Source organism: Chiroxiphia lanceolata, chromosome 4, assembly GCF_009829145.1.
Source record: "Chiroxiphia lanceolata isolate bChiLan1 chromosome 4, bChiLan1.pri, whole genome shotgun sequence".
NCBI lineage: Eukaryota > Metazoa > Chordata > Aves > Passeriformes > Pipridae > Chiroxiphia > Chiroxiphia lanceolata.
In genome coordinates this window covers 1,484,935-1,498,138 of record NC_045640.1, presented here as the reverse complement: position 1 = coordinate 1,498,138, position 13,204 = coordinate 1,484,935, and the positions used below count along the sequence as shown (strand labels likewise).

Below are 13,204 nucleotides of genomic sequence, written 5' to 3'. Positions count from 1 at the left end.
TGGAGCAACCTGGTCTAGTGGAAGGTGTCCCTGCCCTTGGCAGGGGGTGGAATGAGATGGCCTTTAAGGTCCATAAATCTTGTGGAAAAGCCAAGAACCTGTTTTACCCAGGACTCCCCACTCAGAGCTTTATCCTTGTGTTTTCCAAGTCTCCGTGTGCCTCCGGATAATCGGGACCATCTCACGTCGGTGCTTTGAACGCAGCTGGTTCCTCAGAATGTTGCAGAAACCCAGAGCAGAGCGATAAAAGGAAACAAAAGCAGAATCTTGAGAGGAAACTTATCTCCAAAATGCTTGACAAGGCCCAGAGAGAGGGTGTGTGAACCAGCAGTTTGGGAACTCCCACAGAGGAGGGAATACTAGGGATGAATCCGAGGCCAGGCTGGGAGGGTTAACACTTCCCAGGGTAATGTTGTGAGAGTCAGTGTGGTCAAGGTGAATAAGTGTGGAGCACCAATGAACAATAATCCTTGTTTGCTTCTCTGGCTGGAGAAACAACCCTTCCTCTGCTCTAAGTTGTGGCCCAGAAAATGGGGATATTTGGCAGCCTGGTCCTTAGAAAACCAGGAGCTTCAGGTGACTGCACCCCCCCCAGAAAGTGCAAAGGAAACATGAGAGTCAAATCATTGGGAAATGTTGGAATCAGCCTATTCAGAGATGTTGGTGTCGTGTCAGAGCTCGGGCAGGGGGAGCTCCAAGCTGAAGCAGCAGCCGTGAGCACGCCGGAATTGTTTTTCCAGGATTACCCGTGGATCAAACCCTGAAAGGCTTCACAGGCCAACACACCTTCACCCTTTTGTGAGATCTAATCCACGACTTCTTTCTACCCTGAACTGCCATAGGTATGAGGGTTCCAAGGCTGGAGGTGGAGGGAAGCACTGGAGGGTTGCCCGGGTGGATTTCGGGAGAGGTGAGGGCCAGCGTGCCGGCACTTGCTGGAGCTGCCTGCAGGCCTCACTTATTGGAGTGGGAATATTCCTGTGTTGGGAGGGATGCTGGGGGCTGGAGACCTCTTTGACTGCTGTCAGATGGAGGAGGACATTTCCTTGGAGCTACCAAGCTCCAGTGCTGCGTTGTGGAGATCTTTAGTGGGAGCACCAAGAGTAGAGCAACAGTCTGAGCAACCCGGTCTAGAGGAAAAAATTCCTCCCTGGGAGGGTGAGGAGACCCTGGCACAGGTTGGGCAGAGAAGCTGTGGCTGCCCCTGGATCCCTGGAAGTGTCCAAGGCCAGGTTGAAGCAACCTGGGCTAGTGGGAGGTGTCCCTGCCGTGGCAGGGGGTGGGACTGGAGGAGCTTTAAGGTCCCTTCCAACCCAAACCATTCCATGATTCTCTGCCTCTGTGATTCTGTAATTCTGCAATTCTGTGATTCTCTAGTTCTATGACAATGTGTCCTGAAGTCAAAGCCTGAGTTCTGTCCCTTTCCTTCTTCCCTCCCTCCTCCAACTTCACCCTGACCTCAGTTTCTGGAGAAGCAAAGCCTCCTGTCTGGATTTTTGCCTTTTTAACAGTTTCAATGGAAAAAAAAAACAAAAACAACAAAACACCTACCCCATTACCTCTGTCATGCCTTGATTGTCAGGGAGCATGTTGGAACAAACCCTCAGAAAATAATTACAATTCCCTGGTGCCTCAGAGAGCTCTGAAAGCCAAGGCTTGATCCTGCACGGTTGTGTGCACCTGAGTCATTGCGGGCAGGGTGAGAGTTGGACCCTCTCACCTGTGACCGGTTTTGGTTGTGATTTCCCTGCTGCTCCCTCTTTTTGCTCCTTGGTTGGGTTGCAATTAAGACTTAACAAGAGGTTGGACCGACCTGGGGGAGTTTCCACTTTGGGGCTTTGAGTCATAATCCTGTCTCAGAGGAGCCTCTCAGGTGCCTCGTGGAAAGGCAGAGTGCAAACACCCCGAGCTCAGAGCGTGGGCTGGGACGTTGCATAGGGACAGGGGGTTTTCAGTTGGAAAAGGAGTTTTAAAATTGTCGGGAGAAGTTAATCAAAGAACCTCCATCCAGTTGCTTAATGGTAAACTATTTATCTCCCCAGAGCTCTGGGGACTGGTTAAACAAAGCCCTGGGCTGCGGAGTTGTGGGGGCCACGGGCTTTAATGTGTTTGAAATACCTTGTACAACACCCGTCCTCCTCCTGCTTTCAGGCCACTTATCTAATTTTCGGCTTCTCCGCTCTGTGTAAATGTGATAAATAAACTTTGTAATCGCAGAACTGAGCTACTTTTGAAGGCTGCCCAGCTCTGGATCACACAGGGGGGGTGTAAATCAATGCTTTGCCGCACAAAGGGCTTCTTAAAAAATGGCTTTTGGTCTTTTATTGTGCAGCTCGCCCGGAGGACGTGGTTGCCCAAGTCTTTTTATCGATGTTAATGTGATAAACTCCTTTTTACAGCTCCCAGGGAAGGAGAGTCTTGCTCATTCCCATTTCCAAACGCTGTACTGAGGAGCTTCCCCCAAAAACCCAGCTGAGGTTTAATAGGTTTTTATGTAAAATGCCGAATTAACCAAGCGAAGTTTGCGATGAACTCTGAGGGTTCGAATATTGCTGAGTTGGTCTTGTGGGCGAGGGAAAGGAGCAGGAGTGTGGGGATGGGGGATAAACCACGGGGTGAAAGCAAAAGCAAAGGGAGGGTTGTGTGTTCCCCATCATCACACAGTCGATGCCAAAGCCTTCCATTTGAGCAAAAATTGGCATTTAAGAATATTGGGATCACGAGCTGGGTTTTAACACTGAGGCGGAAGAGTCATTTTAGGGAACGAAAGCACCGGGGAGAAAAACCCTTTTGAATGCTGCATTTCTGTTTGTTTTAATGAGGAATAGAGTTAAAAAAAAAAAAAAAAAAAGAAAGAAATCCCGTTGTTGGGCCCAGCTTCCTGTGCTGAGGGTGAACTTTGTCAGACAAACCTCCAACAAATTGTTTGCTCTGATAACCAGTTAACGCGGCGAGAGCGGAGAGGCCAAGCCCCTTATCATCCTTGACAGGCCACGGGCTTTTTTTTTTTGGGCAAACTCAAACCAGAAGCTGTGTCAGTGTGTTGAGTTTACACCTTGCAATAATAATCCCTGCTTTTATCTGATCCGAGGGGGATTTTATAACTCTGGAATGGCTCCTTGGCCGGGCTCCAGCCCTACTGTCAGTTTTTATTAACTTGCTTTTTTTTTTTTCTCCCCCCCCTCCCATAACCAGTCTGCTTTTTTTTTTTTTTTCATTCCCCACCTCTCCCCCCCCCACCTCCTTCCAAAGATTGTTTAAGGAATATTTATCCCATTCCTAGGGATACTGGGAAATGATATTTTAGAGTTGTGTGTCTCAGCCCATTAGAGGGGTCTGTAAACCAGTCGTGGCAGTAACTAATCAAAACCACCCACCAGCCACAGCCACGCTCCCTTTAAATCATCAACCCTCCTTTTTTCTGGGGCCTTATCTCGTGTCTCATCAGGAAAAAGCTAATTAGATTCTTCTCAAAAGTAAATATTGTCAGTTCCTTGGTGGGTGGAGGTGATGGGAGGTGAGACACTCACACGTTTCTACACTGGTGCAGAAGACAAGGCGACGTTATAAAACCCTTTAGAAAGCTGGTTGAGTTTTAAAAGAGTCGGTTCCTCATGTAGGTGGTAAAACAACTTTCCTTATGGAGGGATCTGGCTCCTGTAGGCAGGGCCTGGAGGAATCCATGGCCTGCTCTGCTCCTCCGTGTCATTCCCGGTGTAGTTGGGGTGGCAGGTTTGGGGCCTTGGTCACGGGCAGCTGAGTTCCTTGGAAAAATCTGACTGTGACAAATTCAGCCACAAAACATTCAAATGTAACTTGTCACCGGTGTTTTAAGGCAGCACCTTTAGTTCCTCCTGCAGAATGTTGGGTCTGTGAGCTCCGTTGGTTGGGTTGGCTCGGGTGAGTTGTGGTGGGTGGGGAAGGGGGAGTCGCTGTTCCGACTGTTTCGGGATTGAATCCTGAAATCTTGAGGAAAATCCTTCATTTGGAGGGCTTAGAATCACAGAATGGTTTGGGTTGGAAGGGACCTTAAAGACCATCTCATTCCAAACCCCCTACCATGGGCAGGGACACCTTCCACTAGCCCAGGTTACTCCAAACCCCCTCCAACCTGGCCTTGGACACTTCCAGGGATCCAGGGGAAGCCACAGCTTCTCTGGGAGTTGGTATTTAGGACTCTTGTAGGACAGGCTTGAAGGGAAAACCCCAAAAGCACTTGGTGGAATGATGTACAGGTTACATGAGTTCCATAATCTTGGATGGTTTGGGTTGGAAGGGACCTTAAAGCCCATCTCATTCCACCCCCTACCATGGGCAGGGACACCTTCCACTGGACCAGATTACTCCAAGGTCTCCTAGAAGCTCTCCAGGACTTCCCAGTGGCCAACCTTGGTCTGGTTACAGCTGCAAAAGTCGGTCACTGACCTAAACCTGACCCTGGAGGTGAAAAACTGCCTTTACTTCTTCCATCAACTAGTCTGGGAGCAGAGCTGCTACCAGGGCCTGGAATATCTCCCATGGCAGAGCAGTGTGGGATGTTCCTGCTCTGCCAGACTGCTGTGGATGAAGAAAGTAGCTGTGCCTGGGGGGGGACTTGAGCTCCCTGACCCAAACACTCAGTGTGTCATTGCTCAGTGGAACATTAGCCACGAACAGACTGGGGGGGGATGTTCTTACCTTTTGTTTTATCGTCACAATAAGCAGAGCCCAGATATTGATAGTCCTGAGTGATGGAGGCCATTTGACAGAATAACACAAGAATGCACTTGCTTTCATGTAAACCACACCAAAAGGGAAGGGGGATTTTTTATTTGATTTTTTTTTTTAAGATTTGATTTTTTTTTTAATCCCCTGAAGGCTTTTTGCCTCCTCCCCGTAGCCCCAGGTCCCTCCGTTTCCAGAGGGCACGTCGGGAGTGTCACCCGGGCTTTGATGTGGTTTCCCTCGAGCGTGGCTCCTCACTGGGCTCCCCACAGATGCCTTGATGTGAAACAGGACGTTAAAAACCCCAAATGTGCCTCCTCTGCAGGTCATTTTTCATCCTTTTACGTGCGACGTCAAATCTCTTGCGCCGGAAAGGTGTGGGGAACGAGCTGGGGGTGGGGGGGGAGAGGGGAGTTCCTGGGCTGTTAAACCCCAATTTCTCCGTGGTTGCTTCCTCTGGGCCTCACCCCAGCTCTGCCTTTCTCTCAGGGTGAAACTGAAACCTCGGTGACTTCACCCAACGCCGCCGAAGTTTAAAGAAAATTCGATATTTCTCACTTTTAGGTCACTTCAAGTTCCAGATTGTTTCCTGCCGGGAATGTGGGGGGCAGGGGAAAATGCCCTCCCGGTAATGGAAAAGCAATTACTGGTTCTTCTGGAGCGGAGGTTGGGTTGTTCCAGCGTCACACCTTGGCTGTGGGTCACCCCAACCCCTCAGGACCGTGCCCATCGTAGGACGGAGCGGCGGCTCCGCGAGCTGGGGGTATGGAATGTGACATTCCCGGTGTGCTGGAAGGGAGCAGACATCCACTGGGTCACTTCTGTTGCCCTGTAAGGTAGAAATCCCTGGAAAAATCTCTTCTAATTTGTAACTTTTCCCTCCCCACAACTTCCTAAAGGTAAAGGTTCCCAAAGGTAAAAGTTGCTCCTGGTGGGTGCAGAAGCTTTTGTGCTACTGGGATTATCCTGTGGCTGCTTCTTCTGGATATCTGGGAGTTGGGATGTGTATTTTTGTCCTTTATTTTCATTCAGAGGGTGGGGAGGCCCTGGCACAGGTTGCCCAGAGAAGCTGTGGCTGCCTCTGGATCCCTGGAAGTGTCCAAGGCCACGTTGGATGGGGCTTGGAGCAACCTGGGCTAGTGGAAGGTATCTCTGCCCATGGCAGGGGGTTGGAACAGGATGATCTTTAAGGTCCCTTCTCAATCCAAACCATTCTGGGATTCTTAGATTTTCCCAGTTGGTCCTTGGACTTTAATTCAGGTCAAAATTCTCTCGATAAACCTCAGTTTTATTCACATTAAAAGTGCAAAATCAAAAGGTGGTGTTTGAATTTCACATGGAGCAACCTGACCTGGGAAGACACATTTTCTTGACTTTGGGGTTTTCGAAATGACCAGAATTAATTAAATCTTATTAAGATTTGCTTTGGATCTTATTAACATTGCCACCTGGTCAGTAGATATTTAGTGTACTGCTGTCCTCCTCTGAGCAGAGATGAAGCTGAAGGAAGACATTCCTTGTTGGAAAAGAGATGGGGACCAAGATAACGTATCCTTGGAGAAAATATCCATGAAGTTGGGCTCGATGATCCTTGTGGGTCCCTTCCAAGTCAGCCTGTTCTGGGGTTCTGTGAGGTTGTCTGGTGACACTAAATTCTGTGTTCAGCCTGAGAGTTGCTGAGGGCTTGGGCAGTGGAGCTCAGCTCGTTATCCCAAATTTTCCCTCTCCCATGGCCGCCTCTGCAGCTCCGCCCTGGTTAATGATCCGTTTCGAGCGCGGCGTTTTATCCAAGACTTCGGCGTTTTTCCCACTCTTTGATTTCTTCCCTTTCTAGAAGAAGAAGAAGAAGAAGAAGAAAGATTACATAAATTGGGGATTTTTTAATGAGCGCGCCGGGCTCGCTTCGGGTGGAATTTACAGTGGGCTCAGAGTTACAACCTCGTTGCGCTTCAGTTGGGAAACTTATGTCATAAATGGGTGTATCTGAGAGTGGACTCGAGCCCCGGCTCTTTGTTGTGTGAGCTTCAGAGGGACCAAACGGCTCCCTCCCCTTTTTTGAAGTCCTAATTCCCTTTATAGGGTGTTGCAATGGCTTTCTATAGAGTTGTGCCTCTGAAGTTGGAGGTTTCCAATGTGAAAAACACCCACTTTCCCCCCCCCCCCCCCAGTTGCTTCAAGTCCTGACGTCGGTCGCAAACTTTGTGACTTCGGCGGCGTCCACCCAGACCTTTTCCCGGGGCTTTTTGTTGCAAAAAATCCCCATTGTTGAGACTCATCCCTTCGGAGATCTTTTTAATAAGCCTGGTTGGGAGTCCCCTTGCTCAGCTGGTGCTTGTCTTGTAGGAGCACTTGTAGGGAACATCGAGGATCCTGCTGCTTTCCGACCACTAGAGGTCAAGATTGTGCTGTGGGATAGCTCTGCTAAGGGTTAGCTCCAATTCCTGGTGCAATTCCTGGTGTAGCCACGTCCAGTGTCAGCTTTATATATTGAATTTTGTCATCATTTGCCGTGTTTGTTAATTAAGATGAAGCCAGCTGCATGTTCACGTCCCACAGCGGTGGATTTTCAAGGGATAAGATCTCCCGTGCTTGGGTTTTGGTGTCCCTTTTAATCTTTTAATATTCTTGAGATGTAGGAACTACTCAGGTGATCAGGAGGGATTCTGAAGGGAGTTCGAGGCTGTCAGAATAAAACCTGCTCATAAATTATTTTGGGGTCATATTAAGACTTTTTAGGAAATAATTGTGGGGGTTTGCACATTAGATGGATCTTTCTCCTTTCTGCAGCTCAGGTGGCAAAAGTAATTGGGAATTTTGAATAGTTGACATTTGTTTTAGTCCTCCTTTGGTTTCCCTGCGTGGTTGGTGTCGCTGACAACATATCTCCAATATGGTTTGTGGTTTCCCTTCTTCCTTTAAAATCTGGGCTGTGGGACAGGGAATGGTCCCCTTTTGCCACCTCACAGAATTCCAGAACGACCAGAAGCAATCTGTGATAGTGGAAGGTGTCCCTGCCCAGGGCAGGGGGTTGGAATGAGGTGGTCGGAATGAGGTGGTCTTTCAGATCCCTTCCAACCCAAACTGCTCTCTGATTTCTGCACACCTTTCTTCTGATACATCAAAAATTCCTACAAAAATATGGGAGGGATCTTCAAAATCTGTGGGTATAAACCCCTGTAAATTCCAGGTTTGCGGAGTGTTTGTTTTCTGGTTACACCAGGACATAAACCCACATGTGCAGAACCACGACATCCATTGGCTTGGCCTTTTCCCTTTTATTTTGACCAGGCTTTGGCACTTGTGCCACTCGTGTCCCCGTGCTGATCCCGCTCCTTGTCCTTCCCCTTCGGTTCGAACTTCTTGGTCAACTCTTGAACAATTGGGGCTGAACCGCTTTTCCCGTCAATATTGTGCTGGATAACAATGAGGAAACCAAGTGACTTCACGCAGCAGGTCACACACATTGACCCCCCAGTGCCAAAAAAACCCAAACCCCCCCAAAAACCTGGAATATCCCCCCCTTTCCGACTCCGCGTGCGTTGCTCCCGCGATCCCGGGGCTTCTCCCGGCGAGCGGCTTTTTCGCTCAGTACCTTTTACAGCTCGTTCTGTACATCAGCAACTGCAATTAAACTCTCCTGGGGTACCACAAAAATGCTTTCAGGGACCTCTGGGGTCCAGATGTGGAATGTTTTGCGCTGACACGGGTTGAAAAGAGGAACAAATCCAGCGGTTAAGTAGGTCCTTTAATTCAGCCTGTGACAGTCACCACATGGCCCGTGGGCTAATATTCCTGCATCTGGGCTGTAAATAGATCAATATGGCATTTGGATTTGTGAAGAGGCAGAATATTGTTTGTATCGTTGCATAATCCCCTGGAAAGGGTTTTGAAACGAGCCCTCTGTTTCTCTGGAATATCTGGCTCGGGGTCTGAATTCCGTTAAGCGCGTGTTGGGTTTTTCCCTCGTTTGTCTTTATTTCGGGGCAGGAATCCTTTTGCCCAAAAAGCAAAATTGTGAGGATACCGTGGTAAAAGGTGAAATGGGTTGAGGTTTTGTTTTTTTTTTCCCCCTAGGCTCAGCAGCAAAGGAACCTGGACAACATCGTGTCCCAGCATCCCAGGATAAGCGGGGGGAAGAAATCCAAGAAGGAATTCTGCGCCAGCTCAGACCTGGAGGTGAAAAACACCAGCCCCATGTCTGAGCAAGATTCGGGAATCCTGGATGTTGAGGATGAGGATGAGGATGAAGAGGTAACTGTGCAACAGCAGCTCAAGGGGCCTGGGGGTGGTTGTGGTGTCTCACGTGGTGTTTGGGGTGGTTGTGGTGTCCCAGGGGATGTTTGGGGGTGGTTGTGGTGTCCCAGGGGATGTTTGGGGCTGGTTGTGGTGTCCCAGGGGGAGTTTGGGGGTGGTTGTGGTGTCCCAGGGGATGTTTGGGGGTGGTTGTGGTGTTTCAGGTGGTGTCTGGGGGTGATTACGGAGTCTCAGGTGGTGTTTGAGGGTGGTTGTGGTGTCTCAGGGGGTGTTTGGGGGTGGTTGTGATGTCTCAGGGGGTGTTGTTTGGGGCTGGTTGTGGTGTCTCAGGGGGTGTCTGGGAATGGTTGTGATGTCTCAGATGTTGTTTGGAGGTGGTTGTGATTTCTCAGGTGATGTTTGGAGGTGGTTGTGGTGTCTCAAGGGGTGTTTGGGGGTGGTTGTGGTGTCTCAGGGGGTGTTTGGGGGTGGTTGTGGTATCTCAGGTGGTGTCTACTCCTCTCTCAGCATTGCTGGGCAGAGACTCAGAAAGATCCAGAACAGGCTGTGCGTTTCAAAATTGGGTTATTTTGCATTTTTATCCCTGATCTTGTTCCCAGGCTCAGCAGAGAGGCCAAGGGTTGAGAACTGGACATCTCATGTCTGTCTCCCAGCTCAAAGGTTGCACTTGGGTGCTTATGGAAAAGGCAGTTTGGATCCATCCTTCCTTAAAAAGATAAATCACTCCTTAGTGCAAGACATCCTTGACCTTTTCTTTGAGACTTTGTCTGGGTGGCAGAGATGTACTTTGGGCTGAAAAGGATTGTCAGGGTGGAAGTTTTCAAAGCAATTGTAATTCTTTGCTGTGCTCCCTCCTTTGCCTCCCTTTCTGGTGCTGATTCCTCGGAGCTGGAACTCCCTTGGGTTTAAGGAACCACAAACCAGAACCTCGTGGTGGGGTTGGTTCTTCTCTCTTTGCTCCCTGTGCTGGAGGATAGTGCAGAGTGGGGACACCTTGGATTTGTGATGGATAACGTGGAACAGAGCCCTGTGTTGTAGGAAAGGCAGCTCGGAGATCCAGACCTGGAGTGCAGGACATGGGGTGTGGAGCTTTTTGATGTGCTCGTGATTTCTTGGCTTTCAGCCTTGCCCTGGACCTTCTGGCAAATTGTGTCTGCCACTCTGGGTGTTTTTCCTCCTCCTGCTGAAGCCTCTCATGTCAAGAAAATGATAATTTCAGCTACAACCTGAACCTGAATGGGGTGGTGTTTGTCATCCTGAACCTGACCATGGACTTTAACAGTCCATGACTGACCAGAGAAGGGGATAAAAAACAAGTTTCTGAAGTTTAAAATAGGGTCAGTCAAGTGGTTCTGTGCTCCTGTTCTGCCTTTTCTCTGCAAATAATTCCCTCCTCTAAATCACTGCTGTGGGTCCAGAGCAGACTGAGATCACAATTTACGTCACAGGGACTGAATTGTGGGGTCAACCCAGAGCCCTCTCGCTGCTCTGGAACCATCTGGGGGGGCTGTTCAGTCCTGCAGCAAAATTAAAGGAGTCCAGAGGAGGCCCCGCAGATGCTGCCAGGGCTGGAGCCCCTCTGCTCTGGAGCCAGGCTGGGAGAACTGGGGGGGTTCCCCTGGAGAAGAGAAGGCTGCAGGGAGAGCTGAGAGCCCCTGGCAGGGCCTAAAGGGGCTCCAGCAGAACTGGAGAGGGACAAGGGATGGAGGGACAGGATACAGGGAATGGCTTCCCAGTGCCAGAGGACAGGGATAGATGGGATATTGGGAAGGAATTGCTGTCTGTGAGGGTGTTGAGGCCCTGTCCCAGGTTGGGTAGAGAAGCTGTGGCTGCCCCTGGATCCCTGGAAATGTCCAAGGCCAGGTTGGAGCAACCTGGGCTAGTGGAAGGTGTCCATGGCAGGGGGTGGAACTGGATGAGCTTTAAGGTCCCTTCTCACCCAACCCATTCCAGGATTCCACCCCATCTCGAGGCAGGTGCAGTCCCATCCCTGGGTGTGATCCAAGCCAGGCTGGTGGGATGGGGTGACCCCCCAGTCAGGGGGACCCTGTGGTGGTGGATGGCAGGAGGGCTCAGTCCCAGTGCCCTGGCAGGGGTGGGTGCTGTCCGTGGTGATGAAGTGCAGCCCTGGGACCCCCCTGTGTTCCCTGGAGCCCCTCAAGCAGGAGACCTCTGTGTCCCCTTCTCCCAGATTTGCCTCAGTGGGGAAAGGGACGAGGTTTGGTCCCTGATGAGTTCTGAGTTCCCCATGTTCCTGCCTCCTGGGGTTTTTTCCTGTTTGGACAGAAAGTTATTTATTTATTAGTACAAATGGATCTCTCAAATGGAAACAGAGCCAGTAAGGTTTTGGGCCCCTCACAACAAGAAAGATGTGGAGTGGCTGGAGCATGTGCAGGGAAGGGAAGGGAACTGGGAAGGGTCTGGAGCAGCAGGAGCAGCTGAGGGAGCTGGGGGGGCTCAACCTGGAGAAGAGGAGGCTCAGGGGGGACCTTCTGGCTCTGCAACTCCCTGACAGGAGGGGGGAACCGGGGGGGGTCAGGCTCTGCTCCCAGGGAACAAGGGACAGGAGGAGAGGGAACGACCTCAAGCTGTGCCAGGGGAGGCTCAGGTTGGATACTGGGAAAGATTCCTTCACCAAAAGGTTTGTCCATCCCTGGCCCAGCTGCCCAGGGCAGTGGTGGATCCCCATCCCTGGAGGGATTTAAAATCCCTGTGGATGTGGCACCTGGGGACATGGATCAGTGGCAGTGCTGGGGGATGGTTGGACTGGATGATCTCAGAGGGCTTTTCCAACCTAAAGGATTCTGTGATTCCAAATCTGAAGGAATGTTGGGTGTAGTGGTTTGACTCCAGTCTGTGCTTAAGCCCCCACTCAGTTGCTGCTCACCCTCCACCCCCTCAGAAGATCTGGGGAGACAATGTGAGGGACCACAGCAAGAAAACTTGTGTGTCAAGGTAGAGACACTTTAATAAGGAAAGGGGAAAAACAACTTCTCACTTTCCATGGTTGCTGAATTCATTCCTCACTTTTCACCTTCTGGTGGGAGCCCTTCCTCCTTCTGGTTGCCTGATCTGTGCAGAAATATTGTTAATTCAGAATTTGGGTTTCAAGGTTGGTCCTTAATGCTTAAAATTATTGATATGAAGTGTCCTGAGTGCAGGTATCTCATTTCCTGCACAATCCCCCGTGTTCTGGAGTGCTTTGTGGGGTAGAGGGACAGAGCTGCACCCACTGGACACGTGTTCTTGGTTGTGTTCTACCCACCAGAGATTGCTGAGGCTTCTACTTCTCTGAAAACCTCAAGAAAACCTCAGAATGGAAAACAGGATGGTCCTGGGTGGTCCTGATTTAAGTTTAGGCAGGAGAGCTCCTGATCCTGGTTCACAGGCTGGAAAAAGTGGGGTAAATGTAAATTTGTACCTCTAGGAAGCCCTTCAGGAGGTTCTGGTGTGGAGTTCTCCACCTAGGCTGGGCAAACTGTTCTGGTGATCCCGTTATTCCTCACCCCTATGGAGCAATCCCTTCATCCCCGCGGCAAAATTTCCAGGAAGAGCTTTGAAAGGGAAGAACAAGCCAGAAGGGTTTTGGCTCCTACAGTCGATTCCAGTGGAGATGATTCTGTCCCTTGGAGCAGCTTGAGAGAGCTCTGGCAGCTCCAGAGCACAAACTCCATGAGCATTGTCCAGTTTGGAGACATCCCGGTCCAGCCTCGTCCCACTGGAGCACAGATGCCTCCCAGAGGCGGAGGGAGCTGGAGCGCGGGAGAGGGTACAGCTGGAAAACGAGCTGGGAGAAGCCTCAGATTGGGGTTTTATGAGTGTCCAGTTGCTGCAGGAGGGTTTGCACTTCACAGTGAGCAGCTCCCCAGACCGCCCAGTCGGTGCCAGCTCTTCCCTTTGTAGTAAACGACATCCAGAGGGCTACAAAGCTCCGCCGGATTCTTCCCGTTTTCAGCGGCTTTTCTTCTGTGCTGCTGTTGAGTCCAGCAGGACAAGCTCCACCAGCATCATCTCTCTTTTCCTCTTGTCCCCAAAACAGGTGTCCTGTGAAGTGGTTGGGTCCAGTTTGGCTCCCTGGTGCTCCTTTGTAGGGAAGTTCTAAGGGAGGACGTCGCCCCTCGGAAAAACGGCCTCTCGGCATCTTTGAGGGACAAACAAACAAATTCCAGGCAGTTTTTCTCCTGGGAGAGGGAGTTTGGCACTCAGGACACCAGCAGGTGTGAGGCATGGCCAAGATTCCTCATGT

The 13,204-nt window shown here is 50.4% G+C and overlaps 1 protein-coding gene across 6 annotated transcripts in view; it reads left to right on the top strand.

The window, feature by feature from the left end:
- Positions 1-13,204, top strand: part of EXOC6B (exocyst complex component 6B) — a 344,538-nt gene that overhangs the window by 141,743 nt on the left and 189,591 nt on the right. For all 6 annotated transcript variants that reach the window (XM_032685217.1, XM_032685216.1, XM_032685215.1 and 3 more), the window contains one exon: positions 8,779-8,955. In XM_032685217.1, the coding sequence (XP_032541108.1) occupies positions 8,779-8,955 (177 nt within the window). The remainder of the gene's footprint in view (positions 1-8,778; positions 8,956-13,204) is intronic.